This window comes from Peromyscus californicus, unplaced genomic scaffold, assembly GCF_007827085.1.
Source record: "Peromyscus californicus insignis strain IS unplaced genomic scaffold, ASM782708v3 Scaffold_25__1_contigs__length_3188244, whole genome shotgun sequence".
Classification (NCBI taxonomy): Eukaryota; Metazoa; Chordata; class Mammalia; order Rodentia; family Cricetidae; genus Peromyscus; species Peromyscus californicus.
Genome location: NW_026294536.1, coordinates 1,141,610 through 1,165,940, shown reverse-complemented (window position 1 = coordinate 1,165,940; position 24,331 = coordinate 1,141,610). Strand labels below are relative to the sequence as shown.

The 24,331-nt window shown below is 42.8% G+C and overlaps 1 protein-coding gene across 3 annotated transcripts in view; it reads right to left on the bottom strand.

Annotated features, from left to right (window-relative positions):
* Positions 1-24,331, bottom strand: part of Lpp (LIM domain containing preferred translocation partner in lipoma) — a 615,165-nt gene that overhangs the window by 211,398 nt on the left and 379,436 nt on the right. For all 3 annotated transcript variants that reach the window (XM_052753866.1, XM_052753868.1, XM_052753867.1), the window contains exon 7: positions 20,613-21,296. In XM_052753866.1, the coding sequence (XP_052609826.1) occupies positions 20,613-21,296 (684 nt within the window). The remainder of the gene's footprint in view (positions 1-20,612; positions 21,297-24,331) is intronic.

Below are 24,331 nucleotides of genomic sequence, written 5' to 3'. Positions count from 1 at the left end.
GATAATTGACTGTGGAATATGATGATGTTTATTCAAAAACAGGTCACACAGACTGCAATGTGAGAGTCTCCCTTTATCCTCTCGCTTCTTCTATCTAATGGAAAGGCACAGCACTGTGTGCTGCAAATCAGAAATGTGGGGCCGTAATTACTTCTTCAGATGTCACCTGCTGAGACAAATCGACTACAAATGTGCCCTCATCCCTGGAATCACTGAGCTTTGGAAAACTCACCCCAGATTACTTATTCAGAATAAGCTGTGATGAGAGCAAGCCTATGTGTACATGATGTTAACAGTATGGTCAATTACTTCGACAGGAGCACAGTATAGCAATAGACTTCACTTGTTCATGAATAAACAAATCAACAGGAATTTACGCGTGGGAAGGCGTGACTTAAAAAAAAATCTGTTATTAATCTTTCTCATGGTATAGAAAACAATCCTGGTCTTTGCCTTGAGGTCAGAACTTCTTCTCCTGTCTGTGGCCAGTTTCTGTCATTTGGGCCAATATGTATAAACAGAAAAATGGAATAGCATAAAAGAGATACATGGAAAGCCAATGACAGCATATAACAGTTATCTTCTGCATTGTACGCAAACCACTTCAGTTAGAAGAGGCACACCTGTGTCCTTCAGGTCTGACTGAAATCCTTTGAGTGTCTGTCACTGGGAGGTCATTAGGGTCTATCCGTAAATCTATAAAGAATTCAACTTTCATTTCTAAGTCTGTTTCAGACAATCGGTAGATCAGGTGACTCTGAAGACATATTATGTTTAAAAAAGACAACCAACCAACCAACCAAACAACCAAACAAAAACAGAGTCTTTAATTATGAGCAAATTCCTAGTGTAATCCAACTCAGTACCTGTATTCTACACAAGTATAGCCTCTCCCTCTCTGCCCTACCCAACCTATCCTCCCGCTTTGGCCCATCAGCATTAGTTGGGCCACTGAAATCCCTTTACTACTGAAATAATCAGGAATTTGCATTCACTTCAACAAACCTTAAGGGTTTATTGTTTATGGGGTTTTTTTTTGAGAGAGATGTGAGAATATGAATGTTCATTATTCTAAGAGAAGACTACATCATTTCTCCACACCCCAGGATATCGTCTCATTTATCACTGTAACAAGTTACAAAACACAGAACTTCTGGATTTGGTAAATAGAACGCTGATTTGCTGGGGCAATTTCCAACCTCACCCCACCCCACAAAGAGACAGAGCCCCTTTGATACTCACACAAAATTGTCTGTATTTCCCTTGTGCTTGTACATACAACTCTAGATGGTTCAGAACACCCTGTCTGAGCACATCAACATAATTTGGCAAAGCCCGTTCTCACATTATTTGTGGGGACAGTAGAACCAAAAGTCCTGGTGAGCTCTTGAGAACAAGCTGTCTTATGAGAGTTATGTTCCACAATTCCGATGAAAGAGGATTAGATACAAATCCAAACTCTCAGTGCCTGCTTAGATGCAACCACCTTCCCCATAATGCCTGTGCAATGGGAAGGAGTGACATTAAAGAGGGCCTCCCTCACCAAACAGCAAGGGAGACAGGTTTCTTCTGCAAGCTTGGTGACATCAGATGTTTACTCTTTCTCCTTCCAGATTTCACTGGACTAACCTCTAATTTAAACAGAGTTAATACTTGAAATCTATGAAGTTTGCAACCAAGCGCACAGATGATTTCTGTCTTGCTGTTCAGGAAGTCTTGGGTTAGGAGGAAGGAGCCCTGAGGATTGTCTGTCAGAGGGCGGACAGGAAGGGATTGCTGTACAGTCTATCCTACCCCCCACACCTAGGAGCTCTTAAGAAAATGATCCAAGAGTTAAGTCCCCCACATATTTCTTTTCCCACGACCTTTGCGGGCTGGAACGTCATCTTCTTTTTGTCTACAACATCAAGAAAAAGCCCTGACATATAATAGGTGGTCAGTGAGTGTCCAGGGAAGCAATAACAGATATGAAACATATGCTCCATAGGCTCCCCCATCCTCAGTGATAAAGTTAAATATGACCAAGAAAACTTCAGCATGGCTACTTGAATGTCTGAGAAAAAGGATGAAAAAGAAAGAAACTTTGATTCCTGGATCTAAAGCACTAAGTGCTTCCCGGCGCTTGATTTTTTATTTTATTCTGTATTATATGGTTTATATGGAATATTTCCATTCAGCCCTTGTGTAGGTCTCGCAAGAATACATCTTGTATTGAACCAGACTGAAGCGGGCAGTGTACTCTTCTGGACTAATCAAACTACACAGCTTACCTTAGAGTTCTACCACAGAATTAGTAAGCCATGTCAGGAACAATGCAAAACATGGGATCAAAAAGTTAAAAGCCTCCAAATTAACACTCAAGACCTAAATCAAAACACCAACCAGAAAAAGCTCTACAGTTTACAATATATAAGTTTGCACCCACCACAGACAGACCTGCCAAACAGACTGCCAGGCACCTATAGTAACAATACACACATGAATTTTTCAATTACATTTCTGCCATTTCACTTGTATACTTTATAATTGTATGTACCTGCTTTTGTCAAAAGGTTGGCAGATTCTTTGCATTAGCATACTGGTCCTTGCCCAATCTCATTTGGTTCTAATATATCTATACCATCAGGGTAAGATGTTACAAAAAAAAAAAAAAAATCACCCTGGGAAGCTACACCATGCGAAATCTAATGTTCAAAATGGAGCGTCTCTTCACTTTAAATAGATGACCTGGTTTGGGATAGTCTTTCCCATAACTACTTTGAATAACTCAGTGCACAGATAGCCATTCCCAGAAGAGGGCTATGTTAACTCTGCTACAGGCCTGCTTCTGTCAGCCTAAACATTGATGGGGCAGTCAGTATACACAGCTGCTTATGCTTCTATTTCGCATCAAGTTACAGTGAGAACAGCCTTAGAAACCACGACACTCTCAATGCAGGAACATTTGCAGAGCCACTGCAATGAACTGTATTTAACAGTATAGTGGGCCATGACCCCAGTGACTTCTGTTTGGACTGCTGGGTATCTTTGTGTTATCACACAGCAGACCCTCTATGCATTACTGTCATCCCCTGCCCTAAGTGGCTCAAAAGTCAAAAAGCTGGCAGTAGCATATAGCTCATTCATAAAAATTAAAATACCAACAGACTGGTATGACCAGAAATAATTATGCGAAGTATAAATATTCAAATGTCCCTATTGGTTCTGGTCACACTGGGTAATGCTGAGGCAATGACTTGTCTGGGGTGGCATGCAAATGAGATCCTTTGCTAGACCATCCTCTCTGTCTGTGCCAAGGAAAGCTCAGAGATGCGGTCTACAACAGGCTGACTTCTGTGGGGATGTGTCAATAGAATAAGAGCAGACGGGGAACAGGAAAAAGGGCAGTAGACTCCAGGAGAAGCTCAAGACCAGAGGGAGAAAACAGGAACAGGTTGAGAGTGGGACTAACAAGCATCCGTTCTCCCATGGTGTGAGTACTGAAGCATGAGGTCTCGGTAGAAGATTATTCAGATTTTTCTCAAAGAAATGACTTAGAGTGCCCAGAACAGATACCTGATTGAGTATTCTCAAACCGTTACACCCGAGGCTGTAAAACCTTGGAGGCATTCCCCTAGAACAAGGAGGTGGTCACCAATCTATGGGCTTCCTGCAATCCATTTGTCTTGCAGTTGACTTATCCGAGAGAACAAAACTGTTAGAAATGCAGAGCCATCCTTGACAAGTGCGGCTCCACCCAGCACACCACCATTGGGGGTAGCAGCACCTCTCAGTTTTCACAACCTCAACCAGACCCCCTTTAGGTCAGAGGAAAGGGGAACTTCCTAGAGAAGTCTTTGCTGAACACTCAGCTGAATGTAAAAGCGCAATATGAGGACTCTCCAGCAGACCATCTCCATTCACTTCCTATTTCTGCTGCCAACACCGTCATGTATGTCTAATCCTTCAAATGGAGTGCGCAACATGGCATGCACTAAAAAATGTTTAATGACGTAAGAGCAAAGGGGAAGGAGGAAGTCACAGAAGGAATGGCGTCAAAGCAAGTACCCAGAGTAGAAGGAAACCTTTACACAGATATGAATGGAGAAGAAAGGAACGGAGGCATCCAGGGCGCTCACCTCTACCGGTCTGTGATGAAGTCCTGAGTGGGGGTTGAGCAGTATGGCCATGGATGCCTTTCCATGATCCTGTGAGGCAGTACCATTGTGGCCAAGGGAATGTGGGGGCTAGATAAGGGAAATGAAGGGAGTAGGTTTCTTTTTTTTAATTTATTATGTTTTTATTTATTGTGTCTATGTACATGCAAATATATGTATATATGTGTGTGTACACGTAAACATATATGTGTATATATTATACATACACACGCGCACACACACACACACACACACACACACACACTCAAATGTGCCAAACTGCACACATGGAGGTCAGAGAACATCCTGTGGGAATCAGCCCTTTCCTTCCACCATGCTGGTCCCAGGAACTGAACTGAGAGTGTCAGTCTGGGTGGCAAGTCACTTTATCCACTGAGCTAATTGCTGCCTCAGGGACATGTATTGTGTGCACCAAGCTACGTTAATATGATTTGCTGACACTACACAATGTGATTTATGTCACTGCCAGTTATCATGTGATAGGGATGAGTTCTAAGACTGGTCCTAATGGTCCCAGCTCTACTTTCCATTTAGTTCATCCACCCACAGAGTCACAAGTCATGAGATATCAATGTGTCCTGCAACAGCCAGCATGGGGCTTATGCTGGGGGAAGAGACAGCAGGCAGAGAAGACCTAGGGAACCATGTTAGAACTAGGGTAAAGTTCACCATGCACGTGGGGGAGTGCACGCGGAGGACTGGGTCGGCAACACACAAGGAGATCATTGTCTTACCAGGGAAGTGCTCAACACTGTGCTGGGAACAATTACAAACGCCCTCCAGTATAATTCGTTCCAGTGTGGACCGCACAGAGCAGCACTTACCAGCATGGACCTGTGCTAATGGTACAAATCGTTAGCCTCACTTGTGAGAGGAACTCCATAGAAATTTCCTCATGCTTAATGATAATCTTAGATGTTATGTGACATCAAATCTTGTAGAGATTGAAGGAAATTTTCCAAACTTTTAATAATGATAACACTGACACATTTTTATCAACTTTATGAGAAGACAAATTCTCTTTCTTTTTTCTCTACAGAAAACGTTATAAAATTAGGAGAAGTGATCAGGAGAAATGGAGTCATAAAATGTATGATGATATCACCAGGTACTCAGTTATAATTTATAGTTATTTTGGTGGTATTTCAAGGCTATAAAAATTTCAAATGCCTGTATTTCCTTTTCTCCTAAATAAGCATTTATCTTCTTACATAGTTGTTATGGGCTAAGTTCTGCCCACGAAAAAATATGTTGAAAGGCTAACCCTCAGTCAAGGTGGCTGTATTCAAAACAAGGGCCTTTAACGAGGTATCCAGGTTAAAATGAAATCGTGAGGTGAAACTTCATCAAGTACAACGGGTGTGTTTATACAGAGGAAAGCAGGACACCCAAACCACAGAGAAAAGACCACAGCCGGGTAGGGGTGCAGCGAGAAGGTGGCTCACTACAAGTCACAGGGCAACGAGAGCAACTTCATAGGGCCTGGCCCCCCCAGCACCTTGCCTTCAGGCTTGTCAACCTCTAGGTCTGTGAGAAATGAAATTTCTGCCATTTCAGGCACTTGGTCCATCAGGCTGTGGTATTTTCTGATAGCAGCCTTTGCAAACACCTAAATTCAAACTTTTCTAAAGATTAAGAAAAATAATGTGTAGGATTACATGCCATATAAGATCTTCGGTTATTTCATCAAAGGGAATGATAGACCCACCAACCCGGTCACATGATTGTCCTCAAACTGAGAGGTCTCAGGGTAGCTGTGAAACATTATCTATGCTGTGGGGCCTTGAACAGTCATCCACCTGGGTGTGAAGTGTCCTGTGAATGGACACAGTGACTTCATAGAAAAAACAGGGTCAACATTTATTCTTTCTCTGAGAGTCTAAAATGTCATGAATTTCATATCATTGAACAAACATTTGGGATAGTTTTATATTCTAGAAGATTCCTGAGAATATTGTGTTTCACTTTCTAGGACTTCTTTGTGACCATGTAATTAGTTAGTAATTGAAACAGAAAAGTAGAATTCTTGTGTGTGTGTGTGTGTGTGTGTGTGTGTGTGTGTGTGCTTGAACATGTGCATGCATATGCATGTGGGTGTTTAAAGCCGAGGACTAGCTGAGGACTATGTCACGTGTTTCCCTCTATTGCTCAGCACTTAAGTTTCTGACACTTGATCTCTCAATGAGTCTGCAGCTCGGCCACAGCTACACATTGGCCAGCAAGCTTCACAAGTATTCATGTCTCCACTTGCCTCACAATGGGATTGTAAGCTCACACTGCCATGTCTCTTATTTCTGTGGATGCTGGGGACTGAACTGAGATTCTTATGCTTTCAAGGCAAGTACCTGACCAATCAAATCATCCCCTCAGCCCTGACTCCTTTTGAATAGTAAGTCCTAGCCCCAAGATTAAGATTTGGAGGCCAAGGACTACGTCCCTTGCTAAAGAAAGAGGTTCCCCTCCCTCCCCACCTCTCTGTTCTCTTTCTGAGATAGGGTCTCACTGTGTAGCCCTGGCTGAACTGGAACTCTTTACATAGGCCAGGCTGGCCTCGAACTCAGAGATCTGTCTGCCTCTGCCTCCAGAGGGCTGGGATTAAAGGTGTACATGACCATGCCTGGCTACTTCTTTTGAAAATATGTATTTGTGGAAATACGAGAGAAGGAAGGCAGATGATGGAGAAAAGGAGGGAGAGAACATGAGGGGAAGAGGGAGCGAACTCCGGTGCTTGACTCTCTGTACAGCCTGGCCCGAGAACTCAGAGCTGCCACGTAGGTGGGGCACACCCAGGCTTGTCATGTGATCAGGCGTACGCACCCAGGATTTCCCACCAGAAGCTTTCCAGCACACCTGGCCAAGGCTCCCTCACTTGGCGTTTCTCCTACAGGAAAGCAGCTCAACGTTCTGCCCAAAGGTATCAGGAATGATGGTGTTGGATATTTAATCATTTACTCCATCCTTTTTCAAGCCAGATTTGGTTTGTATCAATAGGAAACGTGATTAGTAAACGCAACATTCATTTTGCTCAACTGACTCTAAATTTCAGATACAAATGGTCTGGATTTTATTTTTTTATTTTTTTTTTTTGGTTTTTCGAGACAGGGTTTCTCTGTGTAGTTTTGAAGCCTCTCCTGGAACTCACTTGGTAGCCCAGGCTGGCCTCGAACTCACAGAGATCCGCCTGGCTCTGCCTTCCAAGTGCTGGGATTAAAGGCGTGAGCCACCACCGCCCGGCAGAAAGAAAGAAAGACAGTTTCTCTGTGTAGCTCTGGCTGTACTGGCTCTATAGACCAGGCTGGTCTTGAACTCAGAGATCTGCCGTATGTATGTATATGTAAACACATACACACATGTGCATGTTTAGCACTGTGAGCCACTGAGCAGCTTGGATTTCATACCATATTTTGATATTTCCTTTTCCTTTACCCTTTGATGATTTATTCTTTATGCTAAACAATTTTATGCAAAGGCACAAGGCAGGGTTATATTCTGGCTTTTGGCAAAAAAATTTCGAGTTTAGTGAAATTATATTGATTTTTAAAAAGTGGTCATTTGTGCCTTTGTCACGAGCTGCTTGCTGCTCCTCACTTGGAGATGCTGCCTGATTCAGGCTTCAGAGAGTGTCAGGCTGTCCTACCCATTTCACAGCTCAGTGGTACTCCTTCCTCTCAGGGCTTCCAGGTGACTCCCAAGATTCTCTTCCTGGTCACTCTGCCTCCTCCATCCCATAGTCCACCCAGGACATGCACAATTCTGATTTGCCTGGTAAGGACAGACTGGACCAGTGGTTCTCAACCTGTGGGATGTGACCTCTTGTGGGGAGTCAAAGGGCCCATTCACAGGGGTCACATATCAGATATTTACATTACAATCCACAGTAGTACCAAAATTATAGTTACGAAGTACAACAAAATAATTTTTGGTTGGGGGTCCCTAAAACATGAGGAACTGTATTAAAGGGTTGCAGCATTAGGAACGTTGAGGACCACTGGAGTAGACAATGAAAAATAAAGAGATGGCCTGATGTCCTCTGTTAGAAAAACACCTAGGAAGCTTGCCTGGCCATCACTCAGTGGCCTCATATTAAGGAATGATCCTCAGGAGCTTAACACACAAGGCCTACCTGAAGTCAAAAGAGAACTGATTTCACAACTGTGCATTACTGAGCCTTTTTAACTTCTTTTATTAAAAAAGTAACAACAGTTAAAGTGCAGTAGGTAAGTTAAGGCAAACAGTCTTTGGTCCAATTTTTCTGAGTCTCAGTTTTCTGCAAAGTGAAAGATCAGGGTCGAAACAGAATCCATATACACTGCCAGTGTGGCTAAAGGTCTGAGGCAGGTGAAGGCATCACATAGAGAGGTCCTAATGAACCTGGATGCTCTTTGGCACTATTCCTGAGAGGAGCTCTCCTCAGCACCCATGTTTCTTGATTAGCATGAGCAACACAATCCTATCCGATTCTGGTGGAAAGGATCCAGCTCCATAAAAAGTAGAGATTCTGGATAAAAGGAAAACATAAACAAACAAACAAACAAATAAACAAACAAACAAAAAATAAATAAGAGAGGGAGGGAGGGAGGGAGGGAGGGAGGGAGGGAGGGAGGGAGGAAAAGCAAGCCAGCTACTAATGAATCCGGGAGGACAGGTAAGCAGACTCCAAATCTTGAAAGATTGCCACATCTATGCAAGTACAAGTAGGATTCTTTCCTGATAAGTGCATCAAAACCTCTGGTGCAAGCGATTAAGACAGAAAAGACATCCTTAGCTCAGTGTCACAGTTTTCAGCTCATCTCCTTAAGAGAGTGTCGGAGCAGAAGTTGGGCAAAGAAAATGCCGGTCCCAACTGGCTCTTTCTTCCTCCTTTCACTCCACCTGCCTGTCTATCCTAGGCACCCGAGCATGCTGCTGCCTGCATCCTAAGGGCCACTCCCACTTAGCCCTCTCTAGAAAAAGTCTGCACACTCTCCTGGGGGGAGCGGCTTTCCCAATCTTTCACTGGCACCTGGGCAGATGGCTCTCCCCCATCATTTTACTCCATTGTCCTCCACTGACTGGTTCACCCTCTCCCTCATTCTATCCCTGTGAACTGCAAGCTCAGAGGATCTGGCATCACCCTTCTTTCCTTGCCTGTGATGGCTTTCATTCCGACCGGAGAACTTAGCTCATCCTTTTAGCTTTGGTCCAAATGCCATTTCTTCCAAGACTCTCCCTAAGTAGGCTCCTTCAATCAGTAACTCCGGATGCCACAGGGCTCCAAAAGTGTCACCAAAGCAAATTCAGTCAAGGAGTTGGACTTGGAGAAGGAAAACAGAGTCAAGATGACTAGACAATACATCATAAGAATATTTATATGAATCAGTGCAAGGATCACTGATTGTGACTGTCTTACTGCCTCTCTCCAATAAATAATTACTAAAAATATGAGCTTAAAGAGAGAAGTAATTTTACCATTTTCTGAGTCCAACCCTGGCACCAAAAAATCATTAGATATTCTGATTTTTTAATCAAATTTTATAATAAAATTGAGCCCTTCTGTTTTAATGGTCACATGTGTTTATGTGTATGAAAGCTCATGAAATAAAAATCGGGCAAAGTACTCTATGGCTGTCACTTTTGTTATCTGTAGAAGGAGAATCACATCAGCTACTGAACATAGTAATGAGATAACAGGAGTCAATCCATATAAGCTCTTAGCACTGGATCTGACAAAAATAATCAATATTGGCAGTTATTAATCCGTAGGGCTGTAAAACATTTAAAAGGTTGTCTATCATTTAAAATCTTAGGCCCTATTTTTAGTCTAAGCCCAGCAAAGGATTCGAACAATTCGTCAAGTTGGAGTGGCATTTTATAATAAAAAGCACCTCCACATCTATCACCACACTGGAGGGCACAATTTGTCTTCTACTTTGAAATTCAAAGTCAAGTAGACAACACACGGAATTGCAGCAAGTGCTGGAAGCAGAAGACGAGAGGGAGAAGGGAAACGTTGGGGAACGCCTCCGGGAAGTGGGGATCACAGATGGTGACGTCGGAGTGTTGTGGCCTTCCCCACTTATCAGGAGACACTGTCACAACATGGCCATGATGCCTGTACAATCCACTTTCAGGAGCAGTGATTTTCAAACCAAGACTTGCTCATTCTTTCCTTAGAAACACATTTTTCAGTAAGAACTTGCTGGATTTAAGTCACTCTGTGCTATGTAGCAGTTAAAATGACAAACCAAACAAAAAAACCACCTAGCTCTTACGATACATTTTAGGGGAAAAGAACAAAGGATAAATGATAAAACACATAACAAGGGGGTTGGGGGAGGGCTCAGACGGTGATGTGTTTCTCCCACATGCTTGAGGACAGCAGTTAGAGAGCCAGCACCCATGTGCAAGCAGGGCGGGTGAGAGGACTTGGAAAGCCACTACAGCAAAGAAGGATCCCTGGGGGCTTGGTGGCTATCCGTTCTAGCAAAGTCTGCAAGGCCCAGGACCCAGTGAGAGACCGTCTCGAAAAGACGTGAGGATGTCGCCTGAAGAACACCACCCAAAGTTGACCTCTGGCTTGCACATACACGAACACATACACAAACATGCACACATATTTGCATATATACACACAAACATATATGACATACACACACACACACACACACACACACACACACATATATAAATAAACGCCACACATATACACATATATGAGTAAACTGTGTTTAGGGATGATAAACATTACAGGGGAAAATGAAACAGAAAAAGTGGGTAAGTCTTGGCAGGGCACTTTTGGTGGCGTGATGAGGAAGTCTTTTACTAAGTACCATTTGACGGATGTCCTATAGGATGTAAAACAGGAACCCTGGAGATATCTGTTGAAACCATTCTAAGTAGATGGAGGCACAGTCAAGGCCTGTATTCAGGAGCGTGGCTGAATGTAAAGTGACTGATGAGGACTGGAGTGACAGATGGTAGGTGAGACCTTAAAGCTGTAAGTGGACAAAGAGACTTGCAAGCACAGTTCAGTTTTGTTTGCTTTTTTTCCCTCCCAGGATGCTGTTAGAGGGGCCTCACCAGTACACCAGGACAGCAGTGAGACTGCAGGGCTTCTATAGAATCACTGTGGAGAAGAACAGGATGAGACACACAAACCCAAAAATAACAAAGCAATAGGAATCATCTATAAGTCAGGCGACATGTGACGGGGCAAGGCCAGTCCATGGGCACTCAAGGACACAGCAGTCACAGATTTTATGTATAGTTTTAGGGAAACACAAAAGAATATACCATGAGAAAAAGAAGAGTAAAACATGGCTTCGCATTTCAGGCCTGAGTTTCTGGGAAATCAACAGTTCGGAAGAGCTGAGAACTGTGCATGCGAGGAGCACGCTTGGCTGGGAAGAAGAGTGGGAAGTAATATTTCCATACTGACCCTGGAGTATGAAAGAAGCTTCACCATGACAGGCCAGGGGTAAAACATCTCAGGACAGCCACAGCTAAAGGAAGAAAAACCACAATGATATAGGGCCGGGAACTTCACTTTAGTGACTAAAATAGACTGCATCCAAGCGAAGATTAATCTGTTATGATACAAAGTAGGATTTCAGGAGTAGACCTGACTGAGAACAGAATTGTAATTAAAAAAGAGGACATTCATTTAAAATATACATTAAAAACCCATGTAAACAACTCACGAATCCGTGACAATCAATAAATACCATTTCACTTATGATTGCTTTATTGATTTGCGCAGAAGTGTCTGGCTCGTGAGAGGTACCAGTTGTGTCGGAGATAAATAAAGAAGGAGAGCACATGCCTGCTTCCTGCTCGGCCAGAACAGGCCTTTCTACTTGAAAGTCACACAACAGGAGTCACAGCAAATAGAAAAGCCCAGCACTTGGGAGGCAGAGGCAGGAGGATCAGAGGTTTGAGACCTACCTGAGCTACATAGAATAATCTCACCCCAAACGAGTTAATTTCAAAGGTAAAGATTTTCAAAATCAAATGGAGTTTGAAAAATCTGGAGAGGCTGAGACCTGGCACATTTCTTACGTGGATGGCACCAGTCTTGTAGAACAGGCTGGTTGTTCCTTTGGCAAGCCCAGCAGTTCCCCGCAATGTGGACCATCACTAGGTAATTCCACTGCTAGATACATAGGCAGGAGAGCTGGAAAGACACGCCCAGAAATACAAACAGAAAGCAGGGAAACCTCAAATGCCAGCAACTCCTTCGAGGATAAACACGACCCGGCAAACCTGTGAGGTACTATTCAGTGATAAAAAAGGAACGGACTACTTATCTACGTTAAAAATGGATGGAATCTGAAAATACCAGGCTAATGATACAGCTACATAAGACAATGTATGATTCCATGTAAAGAATCAGTATATACATTGATGGTAACAGACTAGTTACTATCTGCAGCTGTGAGGCTTGGGAGGCTACTGCAAAAGATACAGGGCTTCTTTAAGGGGTGGGGACTAGACAGGGACTGTGATGATAACACAACCTTGTTCACACACACACACACACACACACACACACACACACACACAAACAAGTTAAAAATACTTCAAATGCAAATGATCTCAAGAAAGATATTATATATTAAATATGCCCAATAAGCACATATCATAGCAAAAAATTAAAGTGATGCCATGAAAAATTCCAGAGAATAAGCTAATCATTTGAGACCAGGGTGAATGGCCAAGCTTCACCTAGATAGGAAAACTGAACAGGAGTATTTCATTAGGCTTGAGGGAACAGGGTAGACTCTAGGAACCATTCTCAAGCAGTGGATTAACCTTTCACTTAAATTTTTTATTAGATTCATTCATTTTATTTTATATGTGAGTGCTTTGCCTGCATGTATGTATGTAATACATGCATGATTGATTCCCATGATCATCAGAAGAGGGCATCAGATTCCCATGAACTGGAGTTACAGAGGGTTAGGAACTGCCCCTTTGGTACTGGGGATCCATTTCTGGTCTCCCACAAGAGGAACAAGTGCTCTTAACCTCCCAGTCACCTCTCCAGCCCATATTTTTCACTGAACTGAGGTAGGCAGACATCAGAACAAGCACTCTTACCCAGTGGGCCATCTTACTTGGCTCCAAGTCATTGTGTTTTTGATAAAGGATCAGGGACCATCCTCTGGAAGGGACAAACAAATCCTCGTTTGAGCTACTTAGGTCATCAGATTCCCATGACACCTCATTTTCCCTGACACCATGGACATTATGTAGACAAGTGAGGATGGCTGCACTTAATGCTATTAACAAAACAAGGCTAAGGAGAGAGTCAGCCCATAGCCACAGCAGCCTGGTCATTTTCCACCTTCTCAAGGCAGCTTTCCAGGAATAATTCTTAGGGACCCCTTATTCATTGTCCTTGCAGGGACTCCCTACACCAGCTGTCTCCTAGATAACTGTGAACATATGTTTGTCTTATGGATGGTTGGTTAGCAGGGTTTCCTCAGATTAAAAATTGTAAGCGACTTGTATTATAGTCCAGATGTTGACAGCCCTGTAAAGACTGCTTACTATATGTTTGGTACCTAGTTTGATGCTACTTGGAGGTAAGAGAACTGTTAAAAGCTGGGGCCTCCTGGGGGAGAGGGGGGAGTCTTTCAGTCATTAGAGGCATGCCTCTGAAGGGTATTATCAAGCCCAAGTCTCCTTCCCTTCTCTCTCCCTCAGGTCCTGGCCAGGAAGTGATCAAACTTTGTTCTGGAAGCATCTCTCTGCCAAGATGCTTCACATGCCAGAGTAAACTTTCAAAATACCTAGACAAAAATCAGGATTTTCTCAATAAGTTGATGATCTTCGATATTTTTACTATGATGGAATTCTAAGACATTATCTAGGGTAATTCTATCCAAACTGATGTTAAAGAATCCACGTATGAAGTCTGAAGAAAAATGAATGGAGAACACTAAGAGCCTGAGACATACTTCACCCTTTCACATCTCAATAATCCGTAGATGCATAACAGCGAGATAAAGACACGCCTGGTATTTATAAAGACTGAATGAAAAATAGCAGGACCTATTATCTTGATTTTAGATTTAGGGTATAGTTTCACCTCCTTAAATCTTGACAGAATATTGGGTTTCTAAATGTTAGGTCCCAGAAATACAATGCTAAAAATAAGTGTATAAACCACCAGGCCCAAGGAATATTTTATGTTTGGACAACTGTACAATGAGCTAATTACATAAACAAAGACATCCAGGAACTGAGGCAAACCTTGCAGTGGAAAGAACGCTGGGCAGGCCTTGGGGAGTGACTTCACATCTTTCTTCTTGTGTTCAGGGTTGGCAAGATACTAGAAAAGCTAACTCTGAACATGCTCACTGTATGTGAACATGCTTAGTACACTTTATATAGTGTGCTTTTTAAAAGTTACATGCTATTTTATACAGTTCAATATCATTTTAAGTAAGTGCCAGAAAAAAAGAGCCATATTTTCTAAAGAACATTCCTTAAATTCCAAGGAGGAAATGGAGCACACACACCATATTTATTGGCTAAGTGTATTTATAAAAGTTGGATTTTCCATCTTCCAGAAAATCAAAGATCTAGAATAACAAGTAAATCTTTATTTTTGGAACAATGGCACTTTTGGAATTATACTAGCTAAAACAGCTTACTTAACTGGGCACGGAGGCTCCTGCCTATGAATCCTGGCACTTGGGACCTCAGCAAGTTCAAGGCCAGCCTGGGCTACATACTGAGACCTTATCTTAGCCACCCATCTTTGTCCTCCCCACCACCCAAAAAGTTTTCTTCTACTGTGGGAAAAATCCTAATATTGTATTCTTGAATTATTTAGCTTGTAGATTCACCACTGATCAATAAAGGAAACATTTCTGTTTTCTAGGAAGAGAACAACCACAGACTTGCCTTTGAAATTGGGAGGCATCAGGGCTTGCCTTGGCCAGAAAGGCAACAAATTCCAAAGGTGCACATCCCTAAGTCAGGGATTTATTTTGCTATAAAGTTAAAATGAAGCAAAATGATAAAATCAATAACTTGACATATGTTTTTACTGTGAACACAAAAAATCACATTGTTATAATGTGATGTTGCAATTATTTGGATTTTTAAAAAACATTAGAGATGTGAATTATTAGGCATTGTAACACAAAAAGTTTAGATGAGAAATAATATTCGTAAACCATTCTCAGGGCACTGGCACAGGGCTCTGGATAATAACATTTAATATTAAGGAGAGGCCATGGGCAGAGTTAGAATTACAAAGGAGCTACCATTCTTTCCAGAGCAGCAGTTCGAACGGCCGTTCTTCAGGTGGAGAGCCTCCCTGGAGTTTACACTTCCATTACCAATCATGTTTTTATGTACTTACCTACAACAAACCCGCAAGCGAACACAAAGGAAACCAGGAAAATGAAGGACAGGGATAAAATGACAGAAACAACAGTTTTATAGCCTCATCAATGCCCCCTCTGCCCATCACCTGGATCTCATGCTTCTTCATCACCCAACATCTACTTTTCCTTCTTCAAGTTACATTACAATTAAAATGGCAAATTTTCGATGCCACCTAACACAAGACAAAGAAACAGGAGCGGCCAGCACATGTATTAAACATGAGTTTAATACAGAAGAACAATGTCCATTTAAACCACAATGAGAGAGGATGAAATGCCGTAAGCGTGGCTAACCCAGAGGGTTGATGACAAGGCACTGTAAGAGTCAGAAACTTCTGGGCTGCTCGCACAAACCTCGGCAGAGTGCAAAGCAGAACTCCTGGGAAAAACACTTCAAAATTTTCTTTTCTTTTCTTTCTTTCTTTTTTCTTTTTTTTTCCACCAGTGCTAGAGACAAAATTCAGGGCCTGGAGCACAATGGGCCTGGTCTCTACCACTGAGTTAAACTCAGATCCTAGTACACACAAACGATTTTAAGGATGCAGGTGAGAAATAAGCAAAGGAACTCCTTAAAATTGTTTCTGTGTGCTAGGACCTGAGTAGTTTTGTATTCTCTTCTGGGCCCCTGGGAAGAATATTATTAAGGTTGGTCCTTAATAATATTCGAGACTGCTTAAGCTGGAGCCCTGCCATCAAAATACCCAAAGATGCCAAGATTCAGGGAATCACTACCCTGAGAACACAGAGATAATCTTCAAAACATTTGACTTTGGGGCTCTCCAGGAACTTGACATGTGACATAGGCAACTGATTCACAAATGAGCAAGAGAAAAGCTTGGACCTGAGTTCACCTGATGTTCTTGGTCATGTAGGGTCACAAAGTGTTCTTCAAGAGTAGTTACCAATATCACTGCCACTGGCCTCAAGTTACTGTTTCCATTCTTGTCATCATGCGGTATCAGATGCTAGCAGCAGAGCCCAGACACATGTCCAAGCCCACCTTTCTGCCTGCCCTGAATGCTTCCTTACTGTTTCTCTGTTCCTAGGAAGGGGAGGCATCTAACAGGAGTTCCAGAAAGACGGCTCTTTAACACACCAGCAATTCCTTGCAGTACACTCAATCCATGTCACTGTAAGAAGCTAACGACATTTCCACATTTTGCTACTGCTGGAATGTACAGAATGGTACTATGCCATTCTCAAATGTTTTCTTAATCTTTCTAGAAATTACAGGTCTGGGAATTCCTTTGACACTTCTTCTTTCCTGAGCTATTATGTAACCCCCAAGTTCCAAATCTAAAGGAAAAAAAGAACAGTTTGTTGCACTCTGGTAAAGAAACCGTCTGTGTTAGATGCACTGAGGGACCGGCTGACATTCTTTAAGGCCAAATCATCCTGGACAGCATTCCAAGGGCGCTTTAATAGAACATAATTTTAGAATTTAACGTAAGTGTAACACTGGGGAAAAAATGCTACCACTTTTCTTGGGTACATGGCACCGGTGTCTTCACACACTCTGGCAAACAGCTGTCCCCATACCAGGGTGAGGCTGATCTAGATCGTTCTATGACAAGAAAATGGATGCTAAAGTCACTTTATCACAATTGAGAATCATGATGCCTCCAAGACGTTGCCCTGGCATCCAGCAAGCTGGGCTACCTTACCTGAATACTACAGGAAACACATAGTTCCCTTCAGAAAGAAAGTCAACACATAGAAACACAGAGTTAAAGCTAGCTTGCATAAACCAGCCAGGAAGAAAAGACCCCAGGGTATCTTCAAGAGGACTTCCAGGGAGAGGGAATGTTTTCTCTTTACAAAGGCTTGCTTAGAACAGTGTTTCTCAAGGAACTCGGCTCGGGTGGCACAGGGAGCACAGCGCAGTCTCCTGATGCATGTGCAAACTCACTGCCAGGCACAGTGTGGGGACACAAATATAACCCTGACTGCGCACGTTCCCACTCTCTCTTTCTTTACACCTTTCTTTCCTTATCTTTCTCCTCTGCTCTTCCATTCTTTTTCTTTTCTATGTTCTACAATGTAGGGAAATTAAAGCCCCTGGTCTCAAATACAGGGGAGGAAAGGGGGGAAAAAAACCCTAATAGGTTAAATGCCAAATGTTCTGAAATCCTCCGTGTAATGAAAGCTCACTGTTTAAAGACCCAAGGGCATCTTTTCCATTAGTACCTAAATAAATAGAAACACATGAAAGTCAATGGAGATGCTGAATAGCCCTCCCTTGGCAATTATTCAGGCTGTGGAAATATCCAGCTCCCTGTAATCACTCACTAATTAGAGAAGATGACATTCTCCTTTACCATGGTTGAAAATGTGACAAAGAAGTCAAGAGTTTTTCTTCAAACTGATTAAAAGATGTCAAGAATGAACTCAGACAAGAATTAGGAGCTCATTCCTGAGGGCAGAATTCGCATCCTTAAGCCAAATAGACTCAATGCAGGAAGAACAAAGGCTTCTATGCACAGGTGCCATTGGATTGGGCGGTACTCTGCTCAGGGAGCATCTGCAAAGGGCCCGCTCTTCATCCGTGATACCCCATCCTACAGACAGAAGATGCCACAGCGCTCCACCGTCCTCTTCACCTTCCCACAGCACAGACAGCCGGCTAAGTACCAACCCTGAACCACTGTCCTCCACAACTGCAGTGGAAAGTACATGACTGGGTTTTCATTTTGAATTTGTGAATTGAATCTGATGGGAAAATACATGATGCTGTTGAAAAACATATATTTCAATTTCTTGAAAAGGGACATGCAATCCACCGACACCCCAAATCAGTAATGATGTAATTAGTTGTTTTGAGCCATTTTCTTCAAATAAGAAGGGAACAAAAGTTTTTCACCCTCTGTTGAGCTATATCCACAGTTTCAAATTCTGAACTGGGATTTATAACATACAGGGTCAAAACATGCCTTGCTTATAGATATACCTCTGTCTTCTCTGATTCTTCAGTGGTGGAATAGCACCCTCAAAGGATTCTGACATTACCTCTTCCTCTGAGTAATGTCACTTAGCTATCCAGTAGGCCTCTGTATATTAGGTGCACAGTGATAGACAACAGAAATTAACCTTACGTGTCATGTTCATACAGGTGGACATACACACAAATGCACATGTACTCTACATGCACACACAAACCATCCCTTAAAAAAGGGATGGTTTTGTGTTTGCTTTTAAATAAGGTTTAAACTGCACAGCAAAGTTGTCAGGTCCCAGTCTTTCTAAACATCACAGTAGATTCTTCATATATCGAGGTCTCAACTCTTGGTTTCTGTTGCTACACATGAAACTTGGAATTTTTACTAGTCTGGTGGCCTGTCTCCCTTGGCCTTTGCCTCCCTGGTGCCAGGACTGTAGGAGGGCCACCACGTACACCTAGCTTTTAAGTGGGTTTGAAGGGTCAAAATGTGGTCCTCACACTTAATGCTCCTCACATTTGACCCACAAAGCTGCCTCTCCAGCCCATGAAGAGCTTTCCTTTTTATCAGGAGGTTTCCATCATATTCCAAAAGCCACTTAACCTTTTATTATGGCAGCCTTAGGAAAACGATCAAGGTTAGACCACTTTGACATAAGGGTCATAGCGGAGGCTTGCAGATTCCTCCAGCATATCACAGGCCCCACTTGGAAAGCAACATACACCTTTAAGGAATCTGATACTTGCTTGGAGCACAATGATATAAGTTAAGAGCAATTTTCATGTAAGAGCAATGAGCTGGGGCTAGTACATAGCAGATAGGGCTCTTTTTTTTTTTTTTTCCTCCGAAGTTGAATATGAGAATGATCTGCTGTGAAATTGGCAATCTGATCAAAGTGTGGAAATGACAGAAATACAATCTAAACCTCTCCTTGACCCACAACTTCAAATTCCCACTCAGCTTCGAGACAAAGGTGCTGGAATCCTGGCATCTTCTCAGTTCTCACTGAAGAGAAAGGAGGGCATGGTTCTAACCCAGAGACAGAAAGCTGGTTCAGTTTCTTCATTTCACCCCCTTCATAGTAGTGCTCATTGATTCTTTTCATGATGGGAAGGAACATGTGTTGTCCCAGGTCTAAGGGGAAACCCAAGTTATGATGAGTAGGGAGTACAGCATTATAACTTATGTAGTCAGAAGTAGTAACTGGGTCTACTGAATTTAAAAGGAATCTATATACAGTACTATTAACTCTAACAATAATAGAAGAGAACCATCATTCACAAGGGATTTTCATTTTTTTTTTTTTTAATTTTTATTTTCAAGATAGGGCTTCTCTGTTTAGTCCTTGCTATTCTGGAACTCACTTTGTAGACCAGGCTGGTCTCAAACTTAATGGAGTTAAAGACTGAAAGGTAAGACTCTTCCCAGAGAATATGTGATCTAAAAAACAAGGGTCAATGACAGGCCCTATGATCCAGGCTTCTTCTGGAAGGAAAGTAGACCATAGCTGCAGGTATACCCATATCTGCAGGTATACCCATATCTACAGGTATACCCATATCTGCAGGCCTTGGCTACTTGTTTGACCCTTGCAGTCACTGTGGTACCAATGTTGCTTGAATTCTTACCACCTTAACATGGGCTTTGCCTGTCAGTAGCTCAAATGATTGCCCTGGACACCTCTCACCTAGACATCCGGGAATCCCTTGTCCCTGACAAACCTTGAGACATTGCAGTCATATCCAGGTTCTGTGCAAGGGCAACATGTTTGAAGACACTTCTGCACTATCCAGAAAGGATGCTGTAATGCACAGAATGTAATCGCTGGAAGATGAATTATTATTTTTTTTTTTTGTTACCTCTCCCAGATCAGATTTTCCTGACATATTGTGTTCATTCAGCTTTTGGGGAAGATAATCCTTCATTACTGAGCAATTAGTGGCACTGGATGTTAAGCAGGAACTATACTGGTACTGTGCAAACAGGACCTTTTCTGCTTCACTGGTTTTTTCTCCGGGGTGGCACCTGCTAAAAGGAAGAGGAGCACACACACGTCTGTCTTTAGTGCTGCTCTCTAGGGAAGGCAGATTAAGGCAGGTGTTTCCCTTTTCCTATTGCTAGGTTAGTCAATTTCTTACCTTTGCCTGCACTGGTGGTGCACAGGGGGCTGACACAGGGTCTGTGATATAGGTCTTCTTAGGACCACTGGCTGGATACATCCCAGAGGGGTTCTGATTCCCAGCTCCAGGAGCAGCATACCCTGGTTCCCGCTTCCAGGTATTCGGGTGAACTTGTTGTCCATAAGAAGGATCCGCATCATTTCTGGCCCCGTAGCCAGGCCCTGCTGCATAATAGGGTTCATAATATCGTCCTTGGTTGGAGGTATACCCATATCCCGGCTCAGGCTGATGTCCCGGGGGTGGGATATATGCATAGTCAGTACCAGCACGAGCTGAGGGAGGAGGACCCTGTCCCGACAGAGGAACTGGTTGGGTGTTATAGCCATGAGGCCCTGGACCATACATCTGTCCAGCAGACGGGCCAGCCATGTAATGTGGGCTGGGCTGTGCTGACTTCACTTGCACGTTGAAGGTGGGCCTTGAAGGTGTAGAGGCTGTCGTGTAGGAGGCCGGAACTGGCTGAGGCTGTGGTTTGAGAGTTCCAATGGGAGCCACTGGGATGGGTGCGGCCTGGGGTGCAGGCTGTGGTTTCACGGCCGACTTCTTGGTGGCCGTCAGAGGGGGCTGGTTGGGAATGACCATTCTCTTATGTCCTGTGACAGGAGTAGCGGCTGGAGGAGTGGCTGTTACACTAGTAGAGCCCTGAAATAGAAGAGAAACGTGATGAGGATGATCAGCAATACAAGAACATAATACACAGATAGATGGGCAATCGGGAGTGCGGCGAACTATTTTGTATCAAGGTGTAATATACAAGTAAGGCATGGTCCCTCCCTTAAGGAGCTCACTAGCTGAGACATCAGTCATTGTGCATAGCACCAGTGACCCACTGAAGAAAAAAACAAAAAGAGCAAATGCTTTTACAGTAGTGTCAAAAAGAACAGGACACCAGGAATAAGCTGAACTACTTACTGACTGAAAATGAAAACAGTGATGAGAATGATTACATAAATAAAGTTTTAACAATTCGGGTCTGGAGTGATGCCTGTCAAAATGTGGAAATAGAACAGTTACCTATTTCAAATGCAGATGGAAACAGAAAAGGCCACAAACAGTCAAACCAGTCTTGGAAAGGAGGAGCAAAGATAAAATTCATCACATTGCTGATTTCAAAATATTTGCCAAATTTTAATAAAACAATGTCGCAACAACATAGAGAGAGACATAAGTTGGAAGGAACAGGAGAGGTAGTCTGGAAGTAACCAAACACATATAAAGTTCACTTATTTTCTACATGAGTGACAAGAACCAACACAGGAGGAGGCACAGCGTCTTATACAAATTGTGTGGAAATACTGGGTTTCAACAACCCAGTAAGCAAATCAGAGGCTGCTCTTACACCACCAACTCAAGATGCTTCTAAAGAGGGAAGCGCTCTAGGAAAGAACACAGCTATAAAGTTTAGGAGAACAGTCTCGACAATGGTTGAATGGAAGCACAGACAACAGAAACAAAATGAACTGGAGAAACGACATCATCCTGAAAATCTCCACACAGCGAAAACAACAGATTGAAAGGCAAGCCGTGAATGGGATCACATATCCAGTAAGGGGCTAACCACCAAAGAAGCTAGGAAAGTCTTCCAGCGCAGAAGTAAAGTGAGACAAAGAGGGCTTAAGAGACTAGGTTCCTGGGATCCTCATGCCTGCTCTCAACCATCCATAACTCCAGTTCCAGGGAGTCTGATACTCTCTTCTGGCATCCATGGACACCAGGAACACACATGGTATACACGTATACATGCAGACAAATGTCCATAAAAAATAATAAAAAGGAACTTTTAAAAGACAAGCTTACGATTTGAAAAATAACAACAAAAATTACTTCTCTAAAAGGCACACAATAGACAACACATTAGAAATTGCTCAAAATCACTAATAACAGAGAAATGCAAACAAAATCCAAATGAGGAGTCACATCTTTGTCAGGATCATTGTTATTAGGCAAAGCAAACTGGCAAGCTAGTATTGGCAAGAAGGACCAGGGTCCCTACACACTGCTGTTGGGAAGGCAGAGTGTCAGAGCTGATAGGAAACACAGTAGGGAAGTTCTTGAAAATATTAAAATGGAACAAACATATGGCCTGGCAATTTCCCTTACTGGTACATATCCAGTATTACTGGAACGTGGATCTCAGAGAAAGAGCAGCATTTCCATACTCATTGCAGCACTATTTACAATAACAAGAAAACTGAGATGTCCATCAGCAGATGAAGGATAAAGAAAGTGTGCATACAATGAAATAATACGTGTTCCTCAAAAAGTACATCCTTCATCATATGTCAACAAAGATGAACCTCCAGGACATTGGAGTATGAAAAATGAGCCAGTTACAGAAAGACAAATATTGCGTGATTTTCTCACATGAAATGTTGAAAATAGCTAAGACTCGCAAAAGCCAAGCATAGGAATGATAGTGGGGGAGGGCTGGTGTCTTAGGCAGGGTTACTAGTGCTGTGGTGAAACACGGAGACCAAAAGCAAGTTGGGGAGGAAGGGGATTATTTGGCTTATGCTTCCACACCACTGTTCATCACTGAAGGAAGTCAGGACAGGAACTGAAGCAAGGCAGGAGCCTGGAGGCAGGAGCTGATGCAGAGGCCATGGAGGGGTGCTGCTTCCTGGCTTGCTCAGCCTGCTTTTTTGTAGCACTGAGGACCACCAGACCAGGGATGGCGCCACCCACAATGGGCTGTCCCCTCCCGCATGAAACACGAATTAAGACAATGGGTTTGCCGACAACACACTCTCGTGGAGGCATTTTGCCCAGCTGAGACCTCCTCCTCTCATATGACTCTAGCTTGTGTCAAGCTCTCAGAAAACTAACCAGCACAACCGGGGAATATTTAGTAGGGAGGTCCCAATCAATTGATTTGTTCCCAGTCAAGCGAGCTGAGCTGTGAAGGTCCACTGTTCAACAGTCCCCTCACTACCATCAACACCGTTCACTGTGCAAGGAGAGTGGTGTCAGACGTGAAGGAAAAACAAAGCTATCCAGACATGACCGAAAGGGAAGGGGAGGTCCTGCTCCGCAGAGCCGGCAGGTGGGGACCCCGCATCTTCTTGTCTCACGTGGACAGCGATCCTCACTTGTGTTCCAGGGTGAAGAGTACTACCTCCGCCCCACATTAGCACAGCGGGGCTTCATTAATATACACCAAGGAAGCTTGGAAAACGAATGGCAGAAAATCTAGCACATAAAAAGATGCAACACCCAGAAAAAAAAAAAAAATCACACATACATGTATGTATAGATGAGTGTGGTATTTAAATGTGCTCGATTTTCAAAACGAAAATGTTAAATTATGACAAAAATTCAAGAATTCATACAAAATCAAAAATAAAATAAAATGTCAAAATATATTCTTGGAAGCACCAAATAATCCAATAAACAGAAAATATTCCGCAGCATGACTCTTCAATTAACTGATTATGTGGACCAGATAAGCATTGGCACCGTTTAGTTTAACTATGAAGAACATAAATACATACACTTTAAAATAATGATTCCTGCTCTTTTCCCTTTCACATCCAATCAGATAAAATATGTAAAACTCTGGAGGAAAACTGTATACACCAAAATATACTAGTTTTAAAGACACTTACGATAAAAATATCCAAACACGTGCCAGCATACACGCAACAGAACACAGAGCAGAGAAAGGGAACACGGGGAAG